Here is a 16,541-nt window from a genome sequence, read left to right on the forward strand (position 1 = left end):
CGCATTCCGGGGTCTCTAGCCTCCATGGTTCCCATGACCCGTCCAACCACCAACCGAGAGTCCGAGAACACATGGATCTCCTTGCCACCCATCTTATGTACCATTTTCATGCCTACCAAGATCGCTTCATACTCGGCCTCATTGTTAGTAGCCGAGAAAGCCAATCTCAAAGATTTTTCGAAGACAATTCCTTCGGGGACATTAGAACAAGTCCAACACCGGACCCCTTTTGATTAGCAGCCCCATCCACATAAACTCTCCAAGCCGAGGGCGATACGGCCGTAATCACACCAACTGATTTTTCACCCATGTGTGCTTCTTTTGAAGCTTCTTCTAGCAATGGTTCGCAAACTCGCCACCAAATCAGCGAGAACTCCGTCCCTTCTCCGAAGTGCGAGGCTTGTATTTAACATCGAAAGCTCCCAAAATGGTTCCCCATTTTGCCACCCCGCCGAATAATCAGCACTACGCAAGACACGGCCTTAAGAGGCAACCGGGTCAAGACAACCACAGTATGAGATTGGAAATAATGGGGAAGCTTGCGCGTGGCGTGGACTACAGCCAGAAGTGCTTTTTCCAAGGGCAGATAGCGCACCTCGGCCTCATTCAAGGACTTACTAACGTAGTAGATCGGTCTCTGTACTCCGCTTTCATTCCTTATAAGGACTAAGCTCACCGCGTGAATAGCCACGGCCAGATAAGCGAATAAAACCTCGTCCACCTCAGGGCGAGATAAAATAGGTGGCCGAGAAAGATATTGCTTAAGCTGTTGGAAAGCTAAATCGCAGTCCTCAGTCCATTGAAACCCTTTCCACTTGTGCAACAACTGAAAGAAAGGACGGCACCGGTCAGCTGACCGAGAAATAAATCTATTCAACGCAGCCACCATTCCGATCAATTTCGAATCTCTTTTGGGTTCCTAGGCGGCCGCAAATTCTGAATAGCCTTAACCTGCACCGGGTTTACCTCTATGCCCCTATGAGTAATCATATATCCCAAGAACTTTCCAGATCCCACGCCAAAAGAACACTTGGAGGCGTTAAGGCGCAACTTATACTTCCTTAGCATCTGGAAGGTGTCGGCCAAATCTGTCATGTGCGATGGTATTGCCTTACTCTTCACCACCATATCATCCACGTATACTTCGATGGTTTTCCCCAGTTGCTGTTCAAACATTCGGGTCATCATTCTTTGATAAGTAGCCCCAGCGTTTTTTAATCCAAACGGCATGACCTTATAATGATAGTTCCCGGTTGGAGTAATGAAAGCAGTCTTCTCCTGATCCTCCAACGCCAAGGGAATTTGGTGGTAACCCTGGAAGGCGTCCAAGAAACTCATCCGAGGATGTCCAACAGTGGCATCTACCAGTTGATCAATCTGTGGCATTGGGAACGAATCTTTAGGACAGGCCTTGTTCAGATCAGTAAAGTCCACACATACTCTCCAGTTACCGCTCTTCTTTTTAACAACAACAGTATGAGCCAACCACTCAGGGTAGAAAACTTCTTTGATAGCCCCCGCCCTTTTGAGTTTAAGAACCTCTACCCTCACAGCTTCAAAATGTTCTCGGGAAGATCGCCGAGGTGGCTGCCTCCTCGGAACAATGGCAGGATTGACGTTTAAACGATGACAAATAAAGTTCGGATCTACGCCTGGAGCCTCATAGGGGTCCCACGCAAAAACATCTAAATTATCTTTCAGAAATTTCAACAACTCCATCTTCTCTTGGTGTGGCAAAAGTATGCCAACTTGGAAAAACCTCTCTGGATCATCTGTTATTACAAACTTCTCTAACTCCTCACAAATAGCCTCGTCTCCTGTCATCGATCCAGGTGCCTCCGGAGCTGTTAATTGCTATGACTCCTGGATGGGCAAGGTTGATGACTCAATTTCGATCGACGAAGCACCGCGGCGGATATGCATTGCCTAGCCACTACCCGGCCGCCGAGGATTTCCTCAACATGCTCCCCGAGGGGAATTTCACCTTAACATGTAAGGTAGAGGAGACAGCTCCCAAGGCGTGCAACCATGGCCTGGCGAGGATGGCTGTATATGGAGAGTACGCGTCAACCACAATGAAATCTACCTCAACCGTTTCGGTGCCGGATTGAACGGGTAAACGGATCTGTCCCTTCGGCATAACGGCCCTTCCTTCGAAGCTTATAAGTGGGGAGTCATAAGGAGTTAAATCTTCCAACTCCAATCTTAGCCCTTTAAATAGATCAGGGTACATGATATCTGCACCGCTGCCCTGATCTATCATCACCCTTCTCACATCATAGTTCCCTATTCTGAGGGTAACCACAAGAGCATCGTCATGGGGCTGGATAGTCCCTACCTTATCCTCCTCGGAGAAATCCAAGACAGGTAAAGTGCTCTTTAATCTCTTCGGCCTGCTACCCACCTCCTCGGCCTGCGGATGGGAAACCGCCATAACCCTAGTGGGACCTGAGCCGGTCCTACCAGGTGCAGCGAAGATAACATTAATTGTTCCCAATGCTGGCCGAGATGAACCGTTCCTCTGATTGTTTGAACCAACTTGACTGACCTGCCCGGTGGGCTGACACAAGTGCTGCTTTAACTTTCCCTCACCGACGAGCTGCTCTAGATGGTTCCACAGGGTCCGACAGTTCTCGGTGGTGTGGCCCACATCCTGATGGTACTGACAGAAAAGGTTTTGATTTCTTCTAGCAGGGTCCCCTGCCATCTTGCCGGGCCATCTGAAGAAGGGCTCTTTACGAACCTTTTCTAATAACTGGTGCACCGGTTCTCAGAACACAGTATTTACAGCCTGAGGTGCTGCCGAGCCGGATTGTCCGAAGTAATCCCTCCTCGGCTTATTGTTGTGATATCTGTCCGACCTGAAATCCCTTCTCTCCTGTGGGATAACCTTCTCCTTTCCGTTTCCCTGCTGCTGGTCTTCCTCTACCCTCTTGTATTCATCAATACGATCCATAAGACGGCGTACGCTGCGGACAGGCTTTTTCGTCAAGGACTTTCTTAGGTCGTGGTCAGTAGGGAGACCCACCTTAAAAGTATTAAGCGCCACCTCGTCAAAGTCGCCGTCTATTTCATTGAACATCTCCCAGTATCGGTCGGAGTATGCTTTCAGTGTCTCCCCTTCCTTCATGGCCATGGATAGCAACGAGTCCAATGGCCGAGGGACTCTGCTACACGTAATGAACCGCGAAGCAAATGCCCTAGTTAGCTCCCCAAATGAGCCTACGGATCCTGATTTGAGACCGTTAAACCATCTCATAGCCACAGGTCCCAAGCTAGAGGGGAAGACTTTACACATCAAAGTCTCGTTGTGAGAGTGCACTGCCATCCTCTGGTTGAAGTGACTCACGTGCTCCACCGGGTCAGTCCGGCCATTGTAGATGGTAAACGTGGGCTGGGTGAACCTCCTGGGAAGCCTCCCCCTCTCAATCCTCCGTGAAAACGGAGATTTAGAGAGTTGGTGCAACGCCCTACTCATGGTATCGTTACCTAAGCCCCTAGAACGAAACTTCTTACGTCTGCCTGTTGGTTGATCGTCTTCTTCACCGGAGGACGTTGCGCTGGTGGGGGAACGTGACCTTGAACTGTAGACAACCCCCCTATCTTTCCCTGAGGAAGAACTAGAAGAGGACGGGGAAACCTTACGTTTAGCACGGCGTAACTTCCTCTTCAAACGATTGATTTCCTTCTGCATGGATTTAGAACCCTCATCGTGAGTAGTGCTACCTCCTCCATAAGTATGGCTAGCCCCCGGGTATTCTGTACGGACGCTTCCCTCACGATCCCTACGATGTTCAAGACGTTCAAAGTGATCTTCCGGTTGTGATCCTTGTGACTCTGCATGGTGAGAGCCTAAGCCTGCCATAATATCCCTACCTCTTCTAGACTAGGTTCCCACAGACGGCGCCAATTGTAAGTGCACAATTGCACCTGGCCCCAAGAACAGTTACGGGCCCAGGCCCAATGAGCCTTAAACAATATGAATTTGTAGAGTGTGGGCTTGAAACCCAGGTTAGAAGTGTTTGAGGATTAAATGACAAGTCAAAGATTGCAAACACTTGAAAAACAACAAGGAATATTGTAAATTGGCCTCCTCGGACGTAAACCGAGAGCTGTTCTTATATTATATCCCTTTCTTAGTCTTTTCTCTCTTTTTAGGTTACAAAAGTCCTCCCCCTTTCTGTCTTAAATTGCTTTTTATATACTACTCTTTTGAATGCTTTGTACACGTGTTGCCTCACCTCCCCTTTAGCCTAGATATTTCTTTTCTCAGTGCCTTTGAATAGTAACCAGAAGTTTCTCTTCCACTATTCAGGTGTCACTTCCCCATAAATGCGGCCAGGGTGGTAGGTGCAGGGTCTTTAATGTGGAGGTAGCAGCCTTTATCTTTGACATTTCTTCAACACCGGTGCTTCTGGGGCGTTCTAGGGTTCACCCCTTTTAACCATTGGCCTTAACTGTGTCGTCCCCTAACCTTTACTACGAAATCCCGAATTCTTAGGTGCTCATCCGAGGGTAAGTTCACCCTCGGCTGGATCCTCGTATCCTCGGCGTATGGGCCGACCCATAGCACTAACAACTTCCAAACCCAGGGTCAGGTCGGCCTTCCTTAACACGGCCCAAAAGGCCCACGTTCCCATCAGAATCCTTTTGCCCCCCACATCAGGTATATACTAGGTTAATTTGAGATTTGAGATTTATAAACAATTACAAAGAATCTCAATTTAACCAAATTAGTCCTTTTATTTATGATATAGCACAAATGTATTTAGCATTTTTCCTTCCATTGTTCTGGATAATTATAGCAATACCATAACATCGACACTTTTTTTTCTCTCTTCAATGACCCCATCATATATTTTTCTTTACCTCTAGAGTGTAATTTTTGTACAAATAAATCATCATTTGTTGACAAGAATAAGGGGCAATGCAATGATTTAACCAAGCTACATTTTATTAAGACTAAATAGTCTTAGATTTTTACAAATGGTTGTGTTTATAACACAAATTATTTTATACACAGACCAAAAAACAACTAAAATTACAACCTGAAGTCACAATTTTTAAATATTGAGTGACATAATATACACAACATTTTTGCACAACAAATTTTATAGTTATTGAGTTGGCAAGTTTGATTAATTCTCATATGAGCCTATCGCAAGCACCACTTTATTATTTACCATTAAAAAGTTGTTACATCGACAATTGTACATTTTTTTGTAAAATATATTAGAGCTTTTCTACGAGCACAATAAAATTTCATAAAATTTTCACAACAATTTGAATTATTAGCGAGCCCACCATAGCTTAAAATAAATTGAAATAAAATAAAAAATATATATAATACCGGGACTCATCACAACACAAAAGAAGAATCTTGTGAGATTTTGTTGTGCTATAAACTTTCTCAATATTTTAAGACCCCACTTATTATATGAAATTATATTTGTACTCTTGGAAATGCGCATATAAGTGGGGTTTTTTTTTTTTTTTTTTAATGCAAAGAAGAGTTTTATTTAAAATTAGACACATTACATGTTTACATAGCCAGTAGCAGGACACTCTCTATGAGTGCCAAATTGAAAACCATCCCTAATATACTGTTCATAAACAAAATTCGGGCATACTTTCATACACAAAAATTCTGTTTTGTTGTGAACATTTTTTTTTTTTCCTCCCGTCATATATAGAGGGATCATTTGAAGGAGGAATGGAATGTTCTCAATGATCCCACATCATTCCCATTTTTAAATAAGCATCACATCTTCATGGAAGGTCGCAACTCCTGTGAGAGTCATACACTCATGCTCCTCCACCAAAGGTCAACTCTTTGAAGATTTGTATTCTTTCTCAGGGGTTGCATCACATTGCCAAATAATAAACCATATTGTAAAACAAACCATCATTTCGTTCGTACCATAAAATACAAGAGGGTGTACCGTGTTAAAGGGTAATCACTAATCACCCTTGTTATTTACAACTGATAATTATTTTTGTAGAACAAGTTGGGTTTCATATTATTAAGCTACCCCACTCATACCACACCATCTCCTCTAAAGTCAAACCTGCCTGTCATCATGTTATGGTTAGTAAGAATAGTATCTTCGTACTTGTTTAATTATTTCTTGTAACAGCCTCACAAGAAACAAGATATGAAACTAGAAGGAGCAATAATTAAAAATTTTAAATAAAAAAAAAAGATATGAAACTTTTTTTTTTTTTTTTTTTTTTTTGAGAAACGAAATTTAAAAGAATTTACTTCTGCATTAAGAACTACTGAAGAATCTACAAGAAGTTATGTATATTATAAAGAGGTTTAATTGATAGGACAAATGGTCCGAAGCCGGAAGGAATTCCAAGGCCATATATTAACAAAAAACAACTGCTACATTAATTACTTCTGAATAAAATTAAAGCTATGATTGGCCTTGTGGTCCCAAGCCACATATACACATAGGCAGACACAACAACAGTAACAGCTGTTGCAAGAAATTTCTTCCAATGGAATTCCATGATGCCCAAATTATGTATTACAAATTGATATCTGAAGTAACCATTTCAAGTACACATAAATAAACCCTTGAACAGCACAGCTCCTTTTCCCTCTCATTATTTTTCCTATTAATCATATACCATATACACATTGTTACCCAAAGGAAAAAAAAATTTACTAAATGATGCAGATCTGCATTATACTTCAGAGATAAAGAGATTTAAAATCTGAAGCCAAAAAAACCCCAAGACTTGTAAGATTGGCATCATTGGCTATATGAATTTAGGATGGCCTTCTTGAAAAAATTCCAAAATATGCTTGGCCCCCATATTAAAGTTGTATGCATTACTCAAAAGTTTCCCATTGAGTTGTTACCACAAATGACTCAGAATGCCGCAAAGGTTGCTGCTGCTGCAGCCCTTGCATTTGCCCTCTAGACTCCATCTGCCTCATTTGCACATGATGCTTTTGCATTGGTACAGACATTTGGTTGGATGAATTTGCTTCTTGTTGCTGCCATGGGATATTACCTCCACTGCCGCCAGGCTTTGAATAATGCATCTTCATTTTATCGAGAGTTTCGATGTGTTTCTGAACTCTCCTCACCTTTAAGAACCATTCCAAAGTTAATGACCTCATTGGCTTAGTAAGGAATAACAATTAAAACAATGTGTAACACTAAAGCTTAAGGAGTAATAACAAATCCAACATACCTGCGCCTTTCTCTGCAATTTTAAATCTCCCTCAACACTAACAATTTCATCCAACTTAACTAACTTTGTCATCAACATTTCAGTCAAACTTTCCACATCCATTTTTGTGACTTTCCCACCTCTAGAGACTTTGGCTTCCAAAGCAGTGACCTACCAAATTGCAGTAAAAAAAATGTCAAAAAAAATTTACCCATTTCCTTTATGAATCCTTTCTATGTTGTTCTGATGTAAAATTTACCTGTCCTGCAATTTTGTCCACTTCCAAACTGATTTCTGCCAAGGATTTTGAGGCCTTTTCAACCTTTGAATTTTTTAGCATCTCAACGCACCTTCTTTCTCTACTTACAATGTCCTCAACAAGCTCGATTTTGGATCCATTTTTTACTCTTGCTGCATCAAGATATGCTTTGGATACTCTCTCCTTGTTCTTGTATATCAGCTTCTGATCAAGAGGGTGCAAGCCAGTAAGTTCTGCCAACATTTTCTTCAAATCCCCTGCAACCCAAAAGATCATTCGCCATTAGCAAATCCAGTTCCTCTATGATACTTTAAAACTCAACAAAAATTAAAGATTCAAATTCTTATTCAAAATCAAGAATTCTAATTACCAAAGCTTGCTTGGGAACTTATTTGAATTTCATGGCACAAAGAGCCATACTTCACTCTAACTTTAATTGTGGGAATTGAAACAGTGCCTTGATTCATATCACGCTTCTGCACCAACATTCCTCCTGGCCTAATTTCCCACTCCTCAACATTCTGATTGCCTCCACCACCGACAGAGTTGGAAAACATGCTGTTAATATTCTTTGACTTCATTGGCTTCATCTATATATATTCTTGGTTCTGATTCCAAATGGCTCAAGAAAATGAGAATCTGGTTGAACAGTAAATACCACAAAAAGTTTGAGTCTTTGAGGTCTGTCAAATTCCTCCCTTGGAGTAGAGGCAATCCACAAAGTGAAGAAAGAATCTTTAGGCCTCTCAAAGTTCTCTTTTGTGTGATATGCAATGGAACCCAGTTGTGAACCACTGAGATAGAACTAGAAGAACATGGTTTGGAAAATCCTTAGACTAAAAATACTAGGCTAAAGAACTATCACAAGAAAATATAAACTTTTGTTTATGTCATTGTAACATCACAGTTTTTAAGTAACTGTTTTCAAAACTAAAAGAGAGAGAGAAAGAATTGAGATCTCAATGAAGCATAAAGAAGAGAAAGGAAAATGAAAAAGGAAAGGAAAGAAAATGAATGGCCAACGAGGAAAGCTAGTGAAATACAAGAATATGTGTGTAATGTGTATACAAAGAAAGAAGTATAATATGGAAAATATATAGTTAAGGGAAGAGGAGAGATACTAGAATAAATATTTGGCTTCTTACAAGGAAATAAAACAAAACCACATAGGAAGAGATGGAAATAATTTTACATGAAATGTTAAATTCTTTGTAAATATTTTAGTTCAGTTGGTGAAAAAGAAGACGGCAGCAAGAAAAATCAATTTCCATCCTGCCTAAACAAAGGTGATACATGAGTAATAATACTAATAATAGTCATTCATAAAGCTTTATCCTTCTATCAAAAAAATATGAGTTTATATAATAACTACTGTCATAAAAATTTCAAACACGACAAACTTTTTCAATTTCATTATGTAATTTGCTACATATTTGCACTCTGATATTAATAACTCTATCCCCAACATAATATTTTTTAGACAAAACTTACATATGTTTCTTATGTTCTTCTATTAAAATATTATCACGTGACTGCTTAACTTAAAAATACACTTTCATTTATGAAAAAAAAGTCACATATCAGAATATTAAAAGATGAACTTAAAGAAAAGCTTCTAAGTGCTGTAACTATAGAATTTTGATCTATGACTTTCGCTTCACAATTATAATTGTTTAGTTCTTATTAAGACACCAATAAGGTTTCTTTTATATATATATATATATGCATTTGATGTCAATCCAGAAAGGAATGGACCAAAACACACCGGAAAGAACAAAATAAAATAAAAAATAGAAGAAGAAGAAGAAGAAGAGAGAGAGAGAAGAAAATCTAGCGGGCTATCATTTTCTCCAACTGGAAAGTTTAACTTATGTTGAAAGAGGACAGCTCTGCCTGGAAAAATCTATGGCCAGTTGGCACCTGCCTGGTTGCCTAATGGTCGGGTCTAAGGGAGATTGCTGTCATTTTGTTTATATAAATTTAAATTAAAAAATTTGGAAAGTTATTGTTAAATAATTTTTTATTTCCTTCAAAATAATACCCCTTTAGTCCTTTTATTCAATTTACCATTTAGGTATAACTATTGGTTGTTTCTTATATAATACTCATGGTCATGGTCAAGACTAGGAACAAAGCAAGGCTTAAGCCTATCAAAGATCCTGGTTTACCAACCAAAAAAAAAAACTAAATTAACTAAATAATGAAGGAGATGAATGAATTATTATCATCTCTATAAATTAATATAATATATATCCCTACGTAATGTTGAACAGATATGAAATATCAATATCATTTTTTAAAATCGATTCCAATTAGGTAACAAATACACTGATTCCACAAGCAGTAGCAAGAATTATACCTTAGCCACAACCAGTAATATGTCTAGTTGAACTGTTAGTGTTGAAGTATTCTTTAATTTCTTACAAAATTAATGAATTTTTTTGGAAATAATAAATTGCTTGTCCATTGCATCTAGTAATAAAATCAGACTTAATTTTTGTTAATGAGCTTTGAGTGACACTTTCAAGTTTCAACCCCCTTGTGGATTCCAGTTAGCTCAACTAGTAAAGTCTCTGATGGTTGAATAAGAGATCTGGAATTCAATCCTCGCCTACACTAAAAACTAATTGGTGTCTTGGTTTGATGATAAAGAACTGTCATTAGAAGCGGACGTCATAGGTTAAAACTCTCTTTCAAAAAAAGAAAAAAAAAAGTTTCAACCCCCTCAGAAATTGGCAAATGAATGTGAGATTGTGTTTAAATCCCATCACATGGATGAGTAAAATTTAACACAGAAAGTATTAGACAAATCCCTCATTGTCTCTGAAAATAGATACCATTATACCAATTTGGCAGCATATAATCATAATGTAATATTCCACGCAATCATTTGTGGATAACATGACGTGCGAAGCCAATAAATTCTCAGGAAATGCTGGCCGTAATTAAAAATTAGCACATGATTTATTAAAATCAAACACATTAATGTGATTTCACACATATTGGTCTCTTAATTAATTTGACTGCAAGTCTTATTAAGGTCATTCTTCATTTTTTGCTAAACTATAGCCCCTTTGATATCATTTGGAATTTTGGAGATTGTGATGTCCTGACATGAAGAGAAGAAAAATTATACACGCAAAATCTTACCTTGATTAACAATTTAACACAACGTTCTACCAGACAAAAAAATATTTACGGATTTCAAACACTCACTATATATATATTGATAACTTAAGTAGATACTGTTGGGATATTACACAAAATAATAATGAAAGAACAAGATTAACACAAAAGACAAACAAAAAATAGATAACTTGAAACCACTATATCGTTTTCCTTAAACAATATTTGCCCCCTATACTTTTGTTGCTAAAGGACTATTGCAAATTTGTCCCTAAGATACAACCAAGATGTTGGATTCTACATATAACAATTTTGGAGAATGATCACGGGATGTTGGATTATTTTCAATCAAGTGAACATAAGCCTCTATTTATACCCATAGGATTATGTTTCACGAAAAGACACGTATGGAGAGTTAGTTATTTTTTCAAGTTAACATAAGCCTCCATTTATACCTATAGGGTTATGTCTCATGAAAAAGCACGTATGGAGAGTTAGTTATTTTTCATAAAATGGTTAACAAAGATTGAAACCTCTTCAACCTTTCTGAATAGTCACTAGAAAATTCTGCAGAAAATTCCAGAAAATTCAGATTTTCAAATTTTCACTTAGAAAATTCCAGAACTTGAATTTTTACTTTATAAAACCATATTCTTCAAACTCAAACATCATTATTACAGTCTATCCTTATATATACCTATATATACAACAAGTACTATGCTATAATTGTGAAGGGAAAATTATATCAACTTTCTTGTGATTTAAGAACATGATTGTGATTTTTCCAAAATGACAATTGTGGGGGGTAAAAAGACCCTGATGGGAATGTGGGCATTTGGGCCATGTTAAAGAAGGCCGACCTGCTCTTGGGTTTAGAATTTGTTAGTATTACGGGTCGGCCCATACGCCGAGGATCCGAGGATCCAGCCGAGGGTGAATTTCTCCTCGGACGGACACCGGAGAACCAGGGACTTCATGGTAAAGGCTAGGGAATGACACGGTCAAGACCAATGGTTAAAAGGGGTGAACCCTTGAATGTCCTGGAAGCACCGATGTCAGAGAAATACCAAAGATAAAGGCTGCCACCTCCACATTAAAGACCCTGCACCTACCACCCTGGCCGCATTAATGGGGAAGTGACACCTGAACAGTGGAAGGGAAACTTCTGGTTACTATTCAAAGGCACTGAGAAAAGAAATATCTAGGCTAAGGGGGAGTTGGGGCAACACGTGTACAAAGTATCAAAAAGAAGAGTATTTAAGGAGCAACCTAGAATAGAAAAGGGGGGACTGACTTTTTTGTAATCCAAAAGGAAAAGAAAAAAGAGGAAGAGATAATATAAGAACAACTCTCGGCTTACGTCCGAGGAGGTTGATTTACAATATTCCTTGTTGTTTCCAGGTGTTTGCAATCTTTGGCTTGTCATTTAATCCTCAGACACTTCTAACCTGGGTTTCAAGCCCACACTCTACAAATTCATATTGTTTAAGGCTCATTGGGCCTGAGCCCATAACTGTTCTTGGGGCCAGGTGTAATTGTACGCTTACAATTGGCGCCGTCTGTGGGAAATCTAGTCTAGAAGAGGTAGGGATATTATGGCAGGCTTAGGCTCTTACCATGCAGAGTCACAGGGATCACAACCGGAGGACCATTTCGAACGTCTTGAACATCGAAGGGATCATGAGGGAAGCGTCCACACAGAGTACCCAGGCGCCAGCCATACTCATGGTGGGGGTAGCACCACTCACGAGGAGGGTTCTAAATCCATGCAGAAGGAAATTAATCGTTTGAAGAGGAAGTTACGCCGTGCTAAACGCAGGTTTTCACCGTCCTCGTCTAATCCTTCCTCTAAGGAGGATAGGGGAGATGTCTAGAGCTCGAGGTCGCGCTCCCCCACCAGTACAACGTCCTCCGGTGAGGAGGACGACCAGCCAACTTGCAGACGTAAGAAGCTTCATTCTAGGGGCTTAGGCAACGACGCTATGAGTAGGGCGTTGCACCAACTCTCTAAGTCTCCATTCACACGAAGGATTGAAAAAGGAAGGCTTCCCAGGAGGTTTACCCAGCCCACCTTTACCATCTACAACGGCCGGACTGATCCGGTGGAGCACGTGAGCCACTTCAACCAGAGGATGGCAGTGCACTCTCACAACGAGACTCTGATGTGTAAAGTTTTCCCCTCCAGCTTGGGACCTGTGGCTATGAGATGGTTTAACGGTCTCAAATCAGGGTCTACGGGCTCATTCGGGGAGCTAACTAGGGCATTCACTTCGCGGTTTATCACGTGTAGCAGAGTCCCTCGGCCATTGGACTCGCTGCTATCCATGGCCATGAAGGAAGGGGAGACGCTGAAAGCATACTCCGACCGATATTGGGAAATGTTTAATGAAATAGATGGTGATTTTGATGAGGTGGCGCTTAATACCTTTAAGGTAGGTCTTCCTACTGACCACGACCTAAGAAAGTCTTTGACGAAAAAGCCCGTCCGCAGCGTACGACGCCTTATGGATCGTATTGACGAGTATAAAAGGGTAGAGGAAGACCAGCAGCAGGGGAAGGGAAAGGAGAAGGTTATCCCGCAGGAGAGAAGGGATTTCAAGTCGAACAGATATCACAACAACAAGCCGATGAGGGATTATTTCGGGCAATCCGGCTCGGCAGCACCTCAGGCTGTAAATACTGTGTTCCGAGAACCAGTGCATCAGTTACTAGAGAAAGTTCGTAAAGAGTCCTTCTTCAGATGGCCCAGCAAGATGGCAGGGGACCCTGCGAAAAGAAATCAAAATCTCTTTTGCCAGTACCATCAGGATGTGGGCCACACTACCGAGAACTGTCGGACCTTGTGGAACCATCCGGAGCAGCTCGTCAGTGAGGGAAAGTTGAAGCAGCACTTGTGTCAGCCCGCTGGGTAGGTCAGTCAAGTTGGCTCAAACAACCAGAGGAACAATTCATCTCGACCAGCATTAGGAACAATTAATGTTATCTTCGCTGCACCTGGTAGGACCGGCTCAGGTCCCACTAGGGTGATGGCGGTTTCCCATCCTCAGGTTGAGGATGTGGGTAGCAGGCCGAAGAGGTTGAAGGGCACTTTGCCCGTCCTAGGTTTCTCCGAGGAGGATAAGGTAGGGACTATCCAGCCCCATGACGATGCTCTTGTGGTCACCCTCAGGATAGGGAACTATGATGTGAGAAGGGTGATGATAGACCAGGGCAGCGGTGCAGATATCATGTACCCTGATCTATTCAAGGGGTTAAGGTTGAAGTTGGAAGATCTTACTCCTTATGATTCGCCGCTCATAAGTTTTGAAGGGAGAGCCGTTGTGCCGAAGGGACAGATTCGTTTGCCCGTTCAATCCGGCTCAGAAATGGTTGAGGTGGACTTTATTGTGGTTGACGCGTACTCCCCATATACAGCCATACTTGCCAGGCCATGGCTGCACGCTCTTGGAGCTGTCTCCTCTACCTTGCATGTTAAAGTCAAATTTCCCTTAGGGGAATGTGTTGAAGAGGTCCTCGGCAGCCAATCGGTGGCTAGGCAATGCATATCGGCTGATGTCCTGCATCAGACGGAAGCCGAATCTTCGGCTCTGATCACCAAAGGTTTATAGCAATTAATTGCTCCCGGTTCATCTGGGATGGCGACAGGAGAGGAGACATATTGTGAGGAGTTAGAGAAGTTTCCAGTAGCCGATGACCCAGAGAGATTCTTCCAAGTCGGTGTACTTTTGCCACACCAAGAGAAGATGGAATTGTTAGAATTCTTGAAGGACAATGTTGATGTTTTTGCGTGGGATCCTTATGAAGCTCCAAGCGTTGATTCGAGCTTCATTTTTCATCACTTAAATGTCAACCCAGCTATCGTTCCGAGAAGGCAGCCACCTCGGCGATCTTCCAGGGAACATTCCGAGGCTGTGAAGGAAGAGGTTCTTAAACTTAAAAGGGCTGGTGCTATCAAAGAGGTTTTCTACCCCGAGTGGTTGGCCCATACGATTGTTGTCAAAAAGAAGAATGGAACGTGGAGGATATGTGTGGACTTCACTGATCTGAACAAGGCCTGTCCTAAAGATTCGTTCCCAATGCCACGTATTGATCAATTGGTGGATACCACTGTCGGACATCCTCGGATGAGTTTTTTGGACGCCTTCCAGGGTTACCACCAGATTCCCTTGGCATTAGAGGATCAGGAGAAGACTGCCTTTATTACACCGACGGGGAATTATCATTATAAGGTCATGCCATTCGGCTTGAAGAATGCTGGGGCTACCTATCAAAGGATGATGACCAGAATGTTCGAACAGCAAATGGGGAAAACCATTGAAGTATATGTCGACGATATGGTGGTGAAAAGCAAAACAATACCCTCACACGTGAAAGATTTGGCCGACACTTTTCAGATACTGAGAAAGTACAAGTTGCGCCTCAACGCCTCAAAATGCTCTTTCGGCGTGGGGTCTAGAAAATTTTTAGGATACATGATTACTCATAGAGGCATAAAGGTAAATCCGGTGCAGGTCAAGGCTATTCAGGACTTGCAGCCTCCTCGGAACCCAAAAGAGATTCAAAAGTTAACGGGAATGATTGCCGCCTTGAATAGGTTCATATCTCGGTCAGCTGACCGGTGTCGTCCTTTCTTCCAACTGTTGAATAAGTGGAAAGGGTTTCGATGGACCGAGGACTGCGAGTTAGCTTTTCAACAGCTCAAGCAATATCTTTCTCGGCCACCCATTCTGTCTCGTCCGGAGGCACATGAGATTTTGTTTGCTTATCTGGCAGTGGCCGTCCACGCGGTCAGCCTGGTCCTGATAAAAGATGATAACGGGGTGCAAAGACCGGTATATTATGTTAGTAAGTCTTTAGGTGATGCCGAGGTGCGTTATCAACCCTTAGAGAAAGCGCTTCTAGCTGTGGTTCATGCCACGCGAAAGCTTCCCCATTATTTTCAGTCTCACACAGTGGTTGTTCTGACCCAATTGCCCCTCAAGGCAGTACTACGTAGTGCCGACTACTCGGGCAGGATAGCAAAGTGGGGGACCATCCTGGGGGCTTTTGACGTTAAATACAAGCCTCTCACATCGGTGAAGGGCCAGGTCCTTGCTGACTTGGTGGCAGGGTTTACTGAACCATTGCTAGAAGAAGCTCTAAAGGAAGCACACATGGATGCAAAATCAGTTGGAGTGATCACGGCCGCAGTGCCCTCGGCTTGGAAGGTGTATGTGGATAGGGCTGCTAATCAGAGAGGGTCCGGTATTGGACTTGTTCTAATGTCCCCTGAAGGAATTGTCTTTGAAAAATCTTTAAGATTGGCATTCTCGGCTACTAACAATGAGGCCGAGTATGAAGCAGTCTTGGTAGGCATGCAGATGGTACGTAAGATGGGTGGAAAGGAAGTCCATGTCTTCTCGGACTCTCAACTGGTGGTCGGCCAGATCATGGGGACCATGGAGGCTAGAGACCCTGCACGTGTGAATATTTGGCACAGATCAAGCGCCAGTAACCTGAATTTGACTCCTTCGCCTTAACTCATGTCTCTCGGAGCGGAAACACCCATGCAGACTCCTTAGCCACGCTGGCAACTACCTCGGCTCAAGGTTTACCTAGGGTTATCCTCGTTGAGGATTTACTAGAACCCTCTGTTGTCATCGCCAACGCGCCTCGCATCCATCTAATAAGGCCTGGACCTAGTTGGATTGACCCGGTCATATCTTTTCTTAGGAATGATGTCCTTCCTGAGGACAAATCTGAAGCAGATAAGATACGCCGAAGGCGCCGCGTTTCTAGTTGTCCGAGGACCAGAAACTGTACAAACGATCCTTTTCAGGACCGTACTTGTTGTGTGTACACCCTGACTCAACGGAAGGGCTTCTGGAAGAACTGCATGAAGGGATTTGTGGCAGCCACACTGGGGGAAGATCCTTAGCCCACAGAGCTCTGACTCAGGGTTATTGGTGGCCCAATATGCAAAGGGAGG

The 16,541-nt window shown here is 42.0% G+C and overlaps 1 protein-coding gene across 1 annotated transcript; it reads right to left on the minus strand.

Moving 5' to 3' along the window:
- Positions 1-6,215: 6,215 nt before the first annotated feature.
- LOC142612973 (BAG family molecular chaperone regulator 1-like) lies at positions 6,216-8,515 on the minus strand. The gene is made up of 4 exons (XM_075785148.1): positions 7,818-8,515; positions 7,448-7,704; positions 7,210-7,359; positions 6,216-7,102 (listed from the first exon to the last, which is right to left on the minus strand). Exons 1-4 carry the CDS (start codon positions 8,035-8,037, stop codon positions 6,842-6,844), a joined length of 888 nt encoding a protein of 295 aa, XP_075641263.1. The 5' UTR covers positions 8,038-8,515; the 3' UTR covers positions 6,216-6,841.
- Between the last annotated feature and the right edge of the window lie 8,026 nt (positions 8,516-16,541).

This window comes from Castanea sativa, chromosome 10 (assembly GCF_040712315.1).
Source record: "Castanea sativa cultivar Marrone di Chiusa Pesio chromosome 10, ASM4071231v1".
Lineage (NCBI taxonomy): Eukaryota > Viridiplantae > Streptophyta > Magnoliopsida > Fagales > Fagaceae > Castanea > Castanea sativa.

Excerpts from the sequence above, each read along its gene's own strand:
- LOC142612973 (XM_075785148.1), bottom strand. The coding sequence starts at position 8,037 with ATGAAGCCAATGAAGTCAAAGAATATTAACAGCATGTTTTCCAACTCT. Across the intron at positions 7,705-7,817 it reads AAGTTCCCAAGCAAGCTTTG|GGGATTTGAAGAAAATGTTG; the intron begins GTAATTAGAATT and ends TTTGGGTTGCAG. Across the intron at positions 7,360-7,447 it reads TGGACAAAATTGCAGGACAG|GTCACTGCTTTGGAAGCCAA; the intron begins GTAAATTTTACA and ends GCAATTTGGTAG.